General features: G+C 35.7%; 3 protein-coding genes across 4 annotated transcripts in view; 2 read left to right on the top strand and 1 right to left on the bottom strand.

Moving 5' to 3' along the window:
* LOC105386820 overlaps nt 1-9,319 on the bottom strand; it is a 67,918-nt gene extending 58,599 nt beyond the window's left edge. Inside the window, exon 1 of the mRNA XM_048633543.1 lies at nt 9,139-9,319. The gene's annotated coding sequence lies outside the window, so the exon portion shown is untranslated. The remainder of the gene's footprint in view (nt 1-9,138) is intronic.
* Nucleotides 1,305-4,128, top strand: LOC105382208 (proteasome subunit beta type-2-like). The gene is made up of 4 exons (XM_011552057.3): nt 1,305-1,464; nt 2,658-2,851; nt 3,242-3,404; nt 3,827-4,128. The coding sequence occupies exons 1-4, from the start codon at nt 1,350-1,352 to the stop codon at nt 4,000-4,002; spliced, it is 648 nt and encodes a 215-aa protein (XP_011550359.3). The 5' UTR covers nt 1,305-1,349; the 3' UTR covers nt 4,003-4,128.
* A 3,182-nt stretch (nt 9,320-12,501) lies between the features above and the next one.
* Nucleotides 12,502-14,350, top strand: part of LOC105382251 (uncharacterized MFS-type transporter C09D4.1) — an 85,954-nt gene continuing 84,105 nt past the window's right edge. Inside the window, exon 1 of one of the 2 annotated variants that reach the window (XM_038112595.2) lies at nt 12,502-12,812. The gene's annotated coding sequence lies outside the window, so the exon portion shown is untranslated. The remainder of the gene's footprint in view (nt 12,813-14,350) is intronic. The other variant, XM_048633148.1, reaches the window with a different exon arrangement.

The raw sequence follows: 14,350 nt of genomic DNA on the forward strand, positions 1-14,350 counted from the left end.
TTATGGAAATAAGGAATACTTAAATGAAATGGGAACTGTTCTGTGCCCGCCCGACCCCGGTGTCAGCGTATGACAAGGTGTGAGGTCGCGGGGCACATTGGAACAAATGGGTCTCCTAATAAATTGCGAGTCGCGACGGAGGGTCTAGAGTGTAGGTTAGTATTTTACCTAAATTCAGGACCTGAAGCGCCTGAAATGACGCGCAAATATTCGGTGTTACACAGTGGTATTACATGATGAGAGGTGTTGAGTTTCTAATTTATTTGATTGTGGTTGGGGTAGGTTACCTACCCCAACCACAATCAAATAAATTAGAAGAAAGATACCTAGCGTTCTATATCCACTTTTGCAGTACCTATACCTAACCTATGTAGAATGTCCGTGGGATAAGGGATATAATGTGTACTAGTCCACCGCTGGACTGGCTGGAGAATGGAGAGCGCCACAACAATCTTTCATCGACCTTCCTCATACAACATCTATAGTGGTTTGCAATGGAAACCAGCAATCATGTAAACAAACCAAATTCACGATTACTCCGTAATCACATACATTTTCGATCAATTTATGAACATAGTCTGATTTCAACGAACACACCATTGTTTTCACATTATCTTCAACACGATTTAACTTGTATTTATAAGTTAAATTTGTTAAAACATTTGCAACGTAAAAATTTCGAAGTATTTGACAAGCTGTCATCTTAGTATTTTACTCATCGAACTCTATAAGTCATTGAAAAGTTAGTGTTGTTCGTAATCTGAAGTTATCTTTTATTTTTAATTTAATAAATTATTTTAATTTAATATTATTTGAATACAATTTAAAAAAAATTCAAGAGCTTAATATAATTAACCAAAACGAAAAAAGGAAGAGGAAGAAATGAAAAAGCTCGACGGCATTTTAGACATGGCAAGCGATGACATAGTGGTTCCATTTATAATTACGGTCACCGGCGACACTTCTGATAGTGATGATGACGAAGACGAAGATTTAAATTTGTTTTAATAAACACTTTTTTTATATATAATCAGTTTTATTTTATAGTCTATGGCTTATATATTTAATCTAATTAGAATACTATGACATCACTATGGGCATAAACAATACGCTGTCAATGTCAGTCCGCCATATTTGTTTACATGATTGTTGGTTTCTATTGCAAACGACTGTAGACTATTCTAGACGGTGGTAATGCTAGGCCCCAAAAGTGAATCATGAATCTCAGAACAATTTATAATTTAGCATAGACCACAATATACATTGTTCAAATATTCTGTACTCAAGTTTAAGTTTATTTTTTTAACCTAAAATTTTATAATTTATTTTAGTTGTTTATTTCAACTATCATGGACTCAGCGGCACATTTGCAGGTGCAGTGCCTGATCGGGGTGCAGTGTGAGCACTTCGTGATGATCGCTGCCGACCAGACCAACATACAGAGTGTAGTCTTAGTAAAAGACGGTAGGTACTTTACACCTACATCATCATCATCATCGTCAGCAGATAACGATTTTCACTGATAAAAGATAGATTTGGAGAGCTCCAAGGGAATGCCTGGCCTTTCATCCATTTACTATTTTAGGTAGTACATATTCAATTAAGTATTTAGTTTCAAGTGATGCCAACCCGCCCAGCCTCCACCAGTAATCAAATGAGTAGTATTTTAGATCCACCACTGTGTAATTTAGTACGACAGGTGCTTTACGTGACTCTGAGTGCTTGTTAGGGTTACTAACGGATCGGTTATAATTCTGAAATTGTATTATTTTGGAAAGAAGCATAACGAATTAATTTACATCTGCAGTTGCTAACACCTACTATACAAGGCATTTAGGACAAATAAAAGTAAAAGAAAAATTGAATATTTTAAGACAATTGTTGAGTTACTGTTTCCATTTATTATCTAGATTCTGTAGCTATTGTTCAGACAGTAAGCCAAGACATGAGATAATGTACTCAGACGATACCTACATACGTTTATCATTAGTTATGTAAGAAGGCACTAAGTATAGTAAAGATGTATCTACTGAAAAAAATCTAACATCATTTGCAGTTACAATAACTGATTATTACCAGTCATTTCAACGAGAAAAACAGATATCAACCACACACTGGTTCCGAGCAATCAATCAAGTCTCAAGGTCGACGTTATTGTCTGTATTGTGGAAGAAAGTCATGTTTCTTCCGACCTACTTCCCTTGGGGAAATGTGAAATAGTTTTCTCTTTTTATTGACTTTTATTATCATGAAGGTGGCGGGTACTGGCATGAAAACTTGCATTATTATTATTACAGCATAATATTAAAAAAAATATTTGTGGTTGATCATTTAACACAATTTAACACATAGATCAGCTCTCTATCTGTAGCATCGATTGTCACAAGATAATTATGTTCCATTAATCCCAATCCAGCGTTCAATAGTTCTCGTCATTCTATATACCTATTGGATGGATGAAAGGCCAAATACATATAGATCTCTACAGTCCAAAGTCAAAAGTCAAAGTCAAATAGTAGTCGTAGTCAATCACTTCTTCTTCTTATAGTGCCTCTATTCGCCAAGCGCAACAGCTGTTACGCTGGCCACCCCCATCCATTCCCTTATATTGCAGAGCAACATCACAGCCCTCATTAATAATTTCTCTCACCCCTCAGATGAGAACAAAATCTTCAACGTGTCAGACAGGATCATCGTCGGCATGAACGGAGACTACGGCGACATGGGCCAGTTCTCTCAGTTCGTGATCCGAAACCTGGCGCTGTACAGGTTGAGGAACGGCTACCCGCTAGGGACGGCTGCTGCCGTGCACTTTGTGAGGAGGAAGCAGGCCGAGCTGCTGGGGAAAGGGGTGAGGGTGACACAGAATTTCACACGACCAGTTATAGTTCACTGGACATGCGGGCGGTGGTGAAGACTGAAGGGTTTTAACCACAATTTCCACGCTTAGTTGGTGGGTTAGAGATAGCTATGGGGATGATGATCATCGATCATGATTTGTTAGAGTTTTAAAAACTGATTCATGATCAGTAGTTCTTGAAGAACAGTGAATGCTTGTTTAGCTCCTTGGGAGAGGCCTATTATTTCTTGCAGGTTGGCTGATGACAAAAACAAAGATATGATGGAGATAGCTGAGTGTACCAAAACGAAACTCATAAATTCAAAGGGCTGATAATTCTCATCCAAGTGTCCCACGCCATTTGACTCGCAAATAAATAGCGATATTTTCTCTTGTCTCCAGGCCCCGTACCAATTGAACCTACTGATCGGGGGCTACTGCGAGCGCGAGGGTCCTCGGCTGTTCTTCGTGGACTTCCTCTCGTCGAGCCACTGCCTCGGCTACGCGGCGCACGGGCTGGGCGGCGTGCTCTGCGCCTCCATACTCGACAGATATTACAGAATTAGTGAGTTATTTGAGGTCTTGCCACGACTGGCGAATGTGGTGTGAGATGCGCTCCTGATCAGTAGACAGGTTGTTGAGAAATGCCAAATTCTTTCCTTGTGTCGCGTGGATTGGGAGAGGTCTAGTAGAGGATGATTGGTTGGCTGATGCCGTCATGTTCAATTATTGTTTTCAATAAAACTAATTATTTTGGTCACGTGATGGATCCTCAGTGAGGTAGGTAAATCATTTGATTATGATCCGTTAGTTTCACAAAATGCTTGGGCAAAATCCTACTCATATACTTACGTCTTTGCAAGTAACTCTGTAAGTAGTCTTTAATTTATGACAAGTTCTTCCTTTCGATTATATTACAGGCTACGTATGTGAAGGTTACTTCAATGATATAGTGAATCCTATTAAACGTGTTATTTGTATCTCCAGCAATGAATGAGAAGGAAGCCTACAACCTGTTAGTGATGTGTGTGAAAGAGATACAGAAGAGGCTGATGATACAACTGCCCAAGTTCCAAGTGAGCATGGTCAATAAGGATGGCATTAAGTGCTTAAACCCCATCGTCCAAGAAACACCGGTTCAGGAATTTAAAAAAATTAGATGAAATGGCAGATTTTACACTGCTACGGAAGTATTTATTAACTATGTTTTGGTGATGATTTATGTTTTTATACTTAGTATATTTAATACTTTTATTTTTATAGAAATAAAGTGCGAAAGCTGAATAACACACCTAATTCTTTATAGTATTATCTCCTTCCCAAAGCTAGAGATTTCTATCAAAAGGTTCCCGCGCTTCGGGTACATAAAGTAATTAGACAAATGACTGAACATCTGATAGCATAGAGGCTGCTGTTGCCAAGAATCTTACCGTTCGGTGATTTACCCACACTCTGTGGTGAAATACCTAGATCGTGAGCAAGTCATTTGTGAGAGTACCTGTCTGCATCTACAATTCTACATAGTTTATCTATTGAACGTCCATGAGAAAAAATTAGAAAAATACATTGGTAAGAAGATTATTACAATTAAAAACAAAACATCTAACAGACAAATTAACATTAAGGTATCGCGTCCTTATTCCGAGGTAAATCACAACATTTGAAAGTAAGTAAGAAAAATAAGCATTTGTAACCATCAATATTGATGTGAAATATTGTCTTCTGTAAGAATATACGTTAAATTTTATATTTCTTAACACAGATTCATTGATAACACATTAATTATACTTAAAAAAATATAATTTATTACACATGTCGATTTGCCCTAATACCGAGGTAGGATTATGGTTTCTTCCATATACCGAGGTAGCCTGTTCCATATTCCGAGTTAGTCCTGTCAGTGGCTCCATGAGTGTGGCCATGAACATAAGGAAATTACAATCGAAAATATCGATATCCTTTTTTAACCTTAAAGTACTCCAAATAAATTTAATTATTCTAAACAGTAGTTGAAAATAATGGAAAGAATTAAATACTCTCCATTTATATTGGTTTTCGTGATAATTTCTATTATTTATGTAACATTTTCATAATTCATTATTGCAACTGGTAACATTGGCTAGAAAAAATATTCATAATGCTTCTATGATGTTCTATGGACTTTTCCAAGCGATTAAAAAAAAATAGAGTAGAGATGGGGTAAATTGATGAAATAGTGACAGTAATCGAATATAATCGATTATTGAACTCGAATGATTTAAACATTTTTTACTATAGGTAGTTTTTATCTAAGTAAGGTCTAAAAATTTTCCACGATATTTTATGTTCTTACTTAAATGTTTAAAAGTTGATGATACGTAATAAAAGTAGATGTGTAAGGGATGAGGAAAAGTATCGAATACTTACAAAAGCCAAATACCTTATCAGTACTAATTTCCGATGAGTACCTAATGTATTTACCATAAACGAATATGATTATAATAAAAGTATCTACCCAGGAATCGATCCAGCATCGATTATTTTTTCATTCAAGCATAGGTCAGAAGCAAGGAACATTGCACTAGGTACATCTCTATGGCGAATGCGCGCTGGACTGGAGGCGCGCCGGCGCCATGTTCAATTTTCCGCCGAAAAGTTTGCCGCTATTCTTTGAAAGTATTTTTGTTAAGTCTTTACATTAGAAAACAAACATCTTTTATTAAATTATTATGTTTGTATTTGCAATATGCAATTGGAAAATCGATAAGGTAAGCTTGTGTGCGAATTATTTTAGGAAATTACGTAAAATGGAAATATTTTTATGTTTTTATCAGTAATTTGGCATCAGTTTAGTTACTAACCTAGGTTTTTGTTCTAGCGTTTTCGTTTCTAAACTCACTAAGTTTTGTGAAAATGGGTACCAACTTATAAGGATAAGCTTAATTCTGTCAACTATCCATACAATTTACCTACTTACTTTATTTTTCAGTGACAACAACAAGAAAATGAAAAAATCAACCAGACCCCTAAAGCAAACATGAAATGCAGTATACAGGACATTCATTTATCTGGGAATTCTGGGATAACAATATTACAACGGCCATCAGACCTCGAAGTAGAAGGATAATGGAAATAAAATACAGAAATGAAATTAGGCAATTGTGTATATAAGTGTTATAAAAACTCAACCGTCGTGTGTGTTATTTTATTCACCCAAATAAAGTTTTACGTCTACAAATTTCTTTCTTTCTTCTTTTATAAAGAGTAATAAGTAGGTAGTATCTAGTAGTAGTTTCGTAAAGTCAGGCATATCTATCCACAACCCTTTTATATTTAGGAAGAAAGTCGCTAATTCATCTTGATTTTATGGTTTGATGACGGCATCGGATGACACTGCGAAGGTGTGATGTAGTCATATTCCGATTTCCGAGGTACCTACCTATGTAAAATGTCATACTCCATATTAGGGGTTCAGCAAGTATTTTAATAATCCATATTTCGAGTTATCAAATTATCGATTTAGAAACAACATAGATATGTTACTCAAATCATACATAAAATATTGGTAAAAATATGTATCACTTACGTTAATAGCGATAAAATAACACTGTTTTTTATCATTTCAAATATACATACTAAGTTAAGGTTTTCTAGGTAACCATGTTTTTTGCGTCAACAATTATCGTGTCATATTAAGATTCCTAGAGGATATTTTGTACCGCCGAATTAGGTTATAAGCTTGTCACGTTCATCATTATTATTATGTTATCAAGCATATACTTCAAATGTTATTATTTGTAAAGTTATAAGCTAAAAATCATGACATAGTATTTTTCCTTATACCGAGGGTACCTCGGAGTTAGGAACAACGTATAAAAATCAGGCCCTTATACCGAATTATTTTGTTTTTGAGTTTAAAGGGGTTAAATTAGTTTAAAAAGAGTTAAAATTTAAATTTAATGTAAGTATAAGAATATAATAAACTAAATATAAACTATTTACAAAGTTGAACGTCGTATAAATATTAAAAAACACAATTATTAAATATGGCTGGCCTTACGTAAGCCGGGTCGCGTTTGTATGAAAAACATGGCGGCGTCGCCCTCACGGCACATTACATGAGTTTTTAGTAATTTTAGGCAATTTTAAACATATTTACTACATCAAGTAGTTTCAGTTAAAGATAATGAACGATTAAATGTAATTTTAGAGTATCCAAACCTATTAAAATAAGTAATAATCATGAAAATAAATATAACTCGAAATAAGGACGCCATTTTGAATACCGCGAAATATGGACTCTCTACCTTACAATCGGTTAATAAGGAAACAACTTCCTAGTGAAGGGTTTTTTGGGTGTCGCTATGCAAGTTTTGGTCTAGAGTCTAGAACATACCAAATCTTCAACGTGTAAGAGACAAAGTGGTGTTTATGTTGTTACAAGCACTTGAGGCCGCATTAGGTCTTTATCTTATCAGTAGTGAGTATAATTTCCCACAGATAGATAACAGCTCACAAGATTATGCAGATGTCTCACAATGGACTCAAGGTTCCTGGGGGGTCACTCTATATGACGTAAAACGGACTTACGGAGCGCTAGTGTAGTATACGTGCCGATTGCATGATAGCTGTCGTTTGTTCGCTTTTCGTCTGTATAGAGTAACCCTCCTGACGTGATAACTGGCGTGGCACGAGCGATTAGTGGCCTCACACGGTGATGCGGAGGAGGCATATAAACGAAAAGAGAGTAAATTGAATAATTTTGAGTTAGATTTCTGCCTGACAGGCGAGAGGTTATATACTTTCAAGGGACAATATGATAGATTTGTGATTAGGATTACATTGTACGTTTTTCTGTTAGCGATTCCTCGAGTTTACCTGTGAAACTATTAATTATAATAATAATGCTACTACCTATTTGCTGAAAATTTTAAGTGCAAGGAAAATATTGTGAGGATATCTGGAAGACCTTCTATCTCTGAAACTGCACATTACGTGCCTTGACCTGCCACCAGCTTGATCGGTGATAATACTGACGTATTGTTAAAATGTATGCATGTTTGTATGTTATGGCTTATGGCAGTAAAGTGTAATACATAATTTTATCGTTCGTAAGCCTGAATATCATTAAAAAACATGGTTAAACCATAATTACAAGTTTAGATGGTTTCAAAATTATTTTTATACACATATTTTTCATACCGTATGTTATATAAACCTATTTTAATGTTAGATCACCTGCTTCTAATGTGTAAAATCTAAAAACATAAAACTGCCACTATCATTATGCAAATAAGTTCCTCCACACACAGGTTAATGGAGCCATAACTGCGATCTAACCCACCTAGATAGTGAGATTGTCACAAGAAAACCAATTACCATAGAATAGTGACGAGATAGTCATGACCGCGGTGCACATTGAGGAAAGTGATCGTCACCTAGAAGTCAGTGCCAGCGGCATCTTTTTTATTCTATTCTGCCAGCAGCATCAGTCAGGGTCACTATGAAGGATTATGTTGGTATACTAGGTCCATTTATAAACGCTCTCAAACAAATGAAATTCTAGACACAACACTACTGGACCTGCATAAACAGATCTCCTGCAACGCTGGATTTGCTACATTTGGCATAAGTAAGTAATTTTAATCTGTCAGTAACAATTTTTTTTACTTAAAGTACATCATTCTTCATTGAAAATTTCAGACCTGATGAAGATGGTAAATCCAGATGGTAATCTCATAAAGTAAACGCTATGGCGAAGGTTGTTTAGGATATATTTTAGGATAAACGTCAAGGCAACGCCAACGTTAGAATGTTTGAGGAAGTAACTAAAATAACTGTCAGCTACCTCAGTAGGCAGTCTCGGTAGGTATTTCCTAATTGTCCATAAATAGCATTAAAAACGAAATAATAGGCTTGGTAAGTAAAATGGTTATTGCTGGACTGGAGAATCACCGAATCATCATCGTTATCCATCACAGAATTAATAAATAAGTACCTAAATGAGAAAATTATTACAAAAATACATCAATATCTTGACTTGCATTAAAAAATGCATAAACTTTGCATGTGATTACTGATTATTATAATGATTACTGATATAGGTATATAAGGACCTATATAGTGTAAGTATTAGGTAGGTACTTAGCAAAGCAAAGATAATAATCTACGTACATAGATTTATACACCTACATACATAGTATATGCTAACCAGTGTTAGGTACTTAATAATAATATGACTAGTGCTAGTTTCATTTTTCAGCGCACAGAAACATTTCTCTCAGAAATACTAAGTTACTTTGTTATTTTTAGCAACCTACCTTTTATTCAACCAACATAACATCAAAACTTCTACACTCATTAACTTTGAAACAATTAATACACTTTCCACACTTTATATCACTTTTGTCTTAGAAACACTTGAAATTCAGTTTGTTCAAAGAGCATAACCTTAGGATGCACCAATCACAAGTCAACTTTACTGTTGAGTTATAAGGTTGTTATTGGTTGGTTTGCGCTGAAGCCGCGCCGGCGCAGGCTGCGTGGCTGACTGACAGTTGTCACTAGACTAGTGAGGTGAGATGAGATGACACGCCGTGCGTTGCGTTATCAAGCCAGTAGGGTGGGTATTAGCCGAGATGGTGAACTGATAACGGATCGTTTCTCAGGAGAATCTATTAAAATAACGGTTGAATAACTTGATGTACTGATGCACCATATAGGTAATGCGATGTTTTGTGGAAGGCGGCAGAAGATTAGGTATGTGTTAGTAGGTAATTTATGCAGGTACAAAAACATTATTATGAAGCTATAACTAAATGAAAGATGTGTGAGCGTGATAGAATTCACAACGTCTTCATAAATAACCTGCTCTGTAAACCTAAAATTATGTAAGAGATGCGAAGTGTACTGTGAAGCTTTCTCGATATTAGGTGTTACCAATTAAGTATGTTAGCTAGCTATATTACATAATTATTCATTACTATTCTGAAACATGAAACAAATGAGCAACGATGGCACAAGCTAGCAGGTACACAATTCAATGAAATATGCGGATTAAACTTAGGATTAAAACATAAATCCGCCAGCAGCGCGGATTACGTGAATAAATCCCGAACTACTCTGTCGAATACTTTTAATTAGTAAAAGCTTCGGAAATGGAAAACTAGGAAAAGCGTAGAAATAAATTCTGTAGTCGAAGCAAAATGGAAAACTGTTTGTACACCTGTAGGTAGAAAAAGAAACAAAAATAAATACTTAATATTTTTCCTTCAAAAATGTTTACAGCAAAGTTTTTGCAGATTAATTTTTATAAATGTGACGACCGAATGGCGTAGTAGTTAGTGACCCTGACTACTGAGCCGATGGTCCCGGGTTCGATTCCCGGCTGGGGCAGATATTTGTTTAAACACAGATATTTGTTCTCGGGTCTTGGATGTGCCCGTATAATGGCAATAGGCCCGCCCCCTATTACATTGGGACTAACATAACACTCTGGCGAAAAGTGGGTGCAGCAATGCACCTCTGCCTACCCCGCAAGGGAGTACATTAGTACAAGGCGTGAGTGCGTGTTTTTTTTTTTTTTTTTTTTAAATTTTTATAACTACTCACATCCTACCTTCTATGATGATCATGCGAAGTTCGCAGGAACAGCTAGTGAATCATGAACCCATAGCTTCTTCAGAACATAATTATGAAACACGCAAAAAAAAACGAATAGTTAAGTATTTAAAAATAAATACCGAAAAGATTATGTTAGAGAATTTATCACTTTTCAGTGGGTTTTATCACCGGTGCTTCGGCTCCAGCGGCGTGAGTCACCAAATTTTGCTGAAAATTACAGGTTTTTTCACGGACTCTAGACTTCTTTAGACGAGCTGACTTGAGGTTGAATTTAAATAAGAGTAAGTACCTAATTTTAATCTACTTAGTAGCAATGACTTTCACTTCAAAGTAAAATATCTCATTTTGAATGTAGATTGCTACTGACAGTTATTTCATAATTCTATTCATAGTGTAAATTCATATATTATTATGATTTTCAAAAGGTATTCGCATAGTAAGTAAGAACGCAGATTCACATTTTAACTCAATTCTTGTTAGAGTATATCATCATCATCACATCATCCCCACTGCTGGGGCTCGGGTTTTAGGCCTTCGTGTTGATTGGTGGACCCCAAGTGTCAGAGTAAGTCAAACATAGATATTTCAAAAAAAATGCCATCGATGTAAATTAACAATCTCAATGAACATCTAGATACACATAAGTACACACATACCTATAACTAGCAGAATTAGGATCGATCACCGAAGTTAAGAACATCGGACGTGGTCAATACTTAGACGCGCCTGGGAACACCACGTTGGCTTCAAATTTTTGCATACTATTCTGGTGCTTCATTATAAAGGATTAGCTAGAGGTAAGCGAGGCAAATATTATTACTTTTATTCTTAGAAGTAAAAGTTTGATGGTATTTTCGAAACTGAATTTGTGTTGTTTTCGTAAGGCTAATCCGTTTTCCGATATGTGAAGTGGGCGGTATGCAAATTCGATGCGCTACTCTAATAGGGAATTCCTTTTACGGATTTTTAAAAAACAATCAGAAGATTCCTGTTTATAACTGTATGCACATATACACGTAGTATACACTGCAATTTTATGAAATTAGTGTAAAATTAAATCACTCTGTTGTAATTCTGCTATTACAAAACTTAAGGCACTTGATCTTTTCAGAATATGAGTATAATTTTGAGTGAATAATACATCAGGTAGGTGTACTTTGGTATACAATATTTTTAAAAAGGTTAGCTATAATAAGCTGAAAGCAGGCTACCCAGGGGGTCATTCTGATCAATTAACTACTTATTGATCTAATGTTCACTGAGTACATCTCCATAGACACTTGTTCACCTGAATTTTGACCACTGGTACTTACCTAGTACATAGTTTTTTTCATGAAAATTATGTTACTAAGTACCTACTTTTATTACTTTTTTGCCCCAGTTTATAATTGTCGGTTATAATTGTAAAGTAGGTACCTTAGTTTAAATATTTATTATAAGTACATACTTATACTTATTTCATTATATTAGGTAGGTAGGAAGGTAGTTCTTTACTTACCTTTTAAACAACGTCAGAGCTTGTTGAGTGAACCGCCGCCGACCGTCAGCTCCAACTAATCAATTAAACTACAATCGATTCATTATTTTATCAACACAGATTTATTATCTTTCCGGGTCCAATATACCTACCGCACTGGACAGCAATATAAACCCTATGTATTGCACTATAAAGTCCATTGTCGATAATGTTTAGTGAATGGTGACCTAGGTCAATAGATGGGTTACACATAAGTATACCGACGGCAGTATAGTCACCTATGTGCGTAAGTATTCTTATAGGTGTCATTTATATCGTATAGGTAAGTATACCATACCTACAGGACGAGAAATGAACCGACTTAAAATATATTTTCCAATGGCAATTAAATAAGTAATTACTTAGATTAGTATCTTATCCAATTAACTGAGTACGAATTATAGTAACATATTTTTTTTTATATAAAACCTTTTCAAAATGGCAAAATGTAAAATTTCCGAACGAAAAAAGCAGGTGGCGTGACGTGACGCACCGCGCATGCGCGGCCGTCGCCCGGCAACCGCTCTGCATTGTCTGTGGATTCCTAACCTCGCCAAAAAAGAAAGACAACACAACAAAAAGTCTTTACACACGTGCCATAGCCGGCCTTTTCCGATTGGTCGAAAGCATCGGACCATCATTGAAAGTACGATTTATTAACTCCACTTGACTCTGTTGAGCGATGTTGGCTGTCAGCAGTCGGACTTCGAATTCGCGGAGGTGTTGTGCGGTTTTGTTATGATTATTGACTATTTTGAGGCCGTTTATGGTGTTTTTATTAAATTGTATTAAGTGAATTAGTATCTATAGTACCTATCTAGTGATGAAATATGTGGCGCTATAGAGGTAATACAGGTTGGTAATAAATTAAATCAGTTTTTAGTTAGAAGCTTATCATTATCACTATAAAGACGCTTTAATTTTTAACAGTATTACTATATTACTTGCAGTTAACGCTGAGGAGACAGGTGGTGTAGGGATGGGTCTTAAATATTTCCTTTGGCATGTCTCGTAACTTACGATAGGTATCAGCATAATATTAATTGTTAAAATAGGTAATACTTATAACTATTATTAATTACAATCTTACTTAATTTTTAATGACCCAGCATTAAGATAAATACAAAAAAATCCATTGAGTCAATCTAACGGACGTCTAATAGCGGTGTTAACTGCTATTAAAATCAATAACTACTTATACCTAGGTATATTTAGATGATTTTTTGTAGCTTTAAGTCTCACTCCCAATGAAAAAGTTCCACCTGCCATTGATATATTATTATTAAGTATGTCACTGTAGTAATTTGTAAAAATTGACGTTCATCAGAAAATTTTATATGTACGATGAATAAAAATTTTTGACTTTGACTTTTGACTTTGAAGTGAAGCTTTTTCATTGCTCGTGAGTGTACTTAATTAGTCTGGAATAGTCTGGATAGATAGAAAAAAAGAATTGTAGGTTAATGGGTAAGTTAATAAGTGTATATAACCATAACATCACCTCAATTCAGTCGTAATATGCCCACAACCCTTTTACTTGATTAAACTAATGTAGCCGCAGAAATAAACATTATTTCTCTGGAGTCCCCTGAGAATGCTCACAATGGCTAGGTGTACATATATATTTTTCTAAAGGCAATGATGTAAATTGTTATCAATATGATTATTAACAAACGACTTACAATCAGAAACGGATGAAGCGTTACGAATTAGTTTTTTTATTGGATAGGTATGCTCATCGAGAAAAGGCAATGTTTGTTTGCTTTCTATGTACATACCTATTATGTCAACTTGGATAAAATTTCCAGCAACAAATCTCTGAAACATTCGTTAAGCACCTCAGTCATGCCTAAACAACATTTGTTAACAAGCGATAAGAACGGCACAGAATATAGCATTCGGGATCCGATATCCGTTTTCCGCACGATACGGTATACCGGATCAGCGCCGGGTCCGGTAAATAGCCCGGAAAGATAGTCCGTTAGAGCCGTGCCATTTCGTTTGTTCCCCAAGATTTATGCGAGCCGACGACTGTTTAAATTTAGAACACCGGGCGCAATGGCCGACCAAAATTTTGTCTAATGTTTATTACGAATTAAAAGAGTTTTATACTTCAATAAGCACTGGAACGAGATTTGTTGTTGGTTCCGCGTTTACGCTATTTCATCATCATCATCATCATCCTATAACAGTCCGCTGCTTGACCTCTCCCAAAGCACGCCACTGGATGCGATCTCTAGCTTTCCGCATCCAATCGTTACCATCCACCTTTCGCAAATCGTTTTCACTAACTGAATAACAATCGGACATCTTAACTCGTTACTGATCTTATTGAAGCGATCAATCGGCCTTATAGGTGAAAAGAGATGAAGATTCTGCTTTGATACTTGTTG

The sequence above is a fragment of the Plutella xylostella genome, chromosome 5, assembly GCF_932276165.1.
Source record: "Plutella xylostella chromosome 5, ilPluXylo3.1, whole genome shotgun sequence".
In the NCBI taxonomy this organism is placed as follows: Eukaryota; Metazoa; Arthropoda; class Insecta; order Lepidoptera; family Plutellidae; genus Plutella; species Plutella xylostella.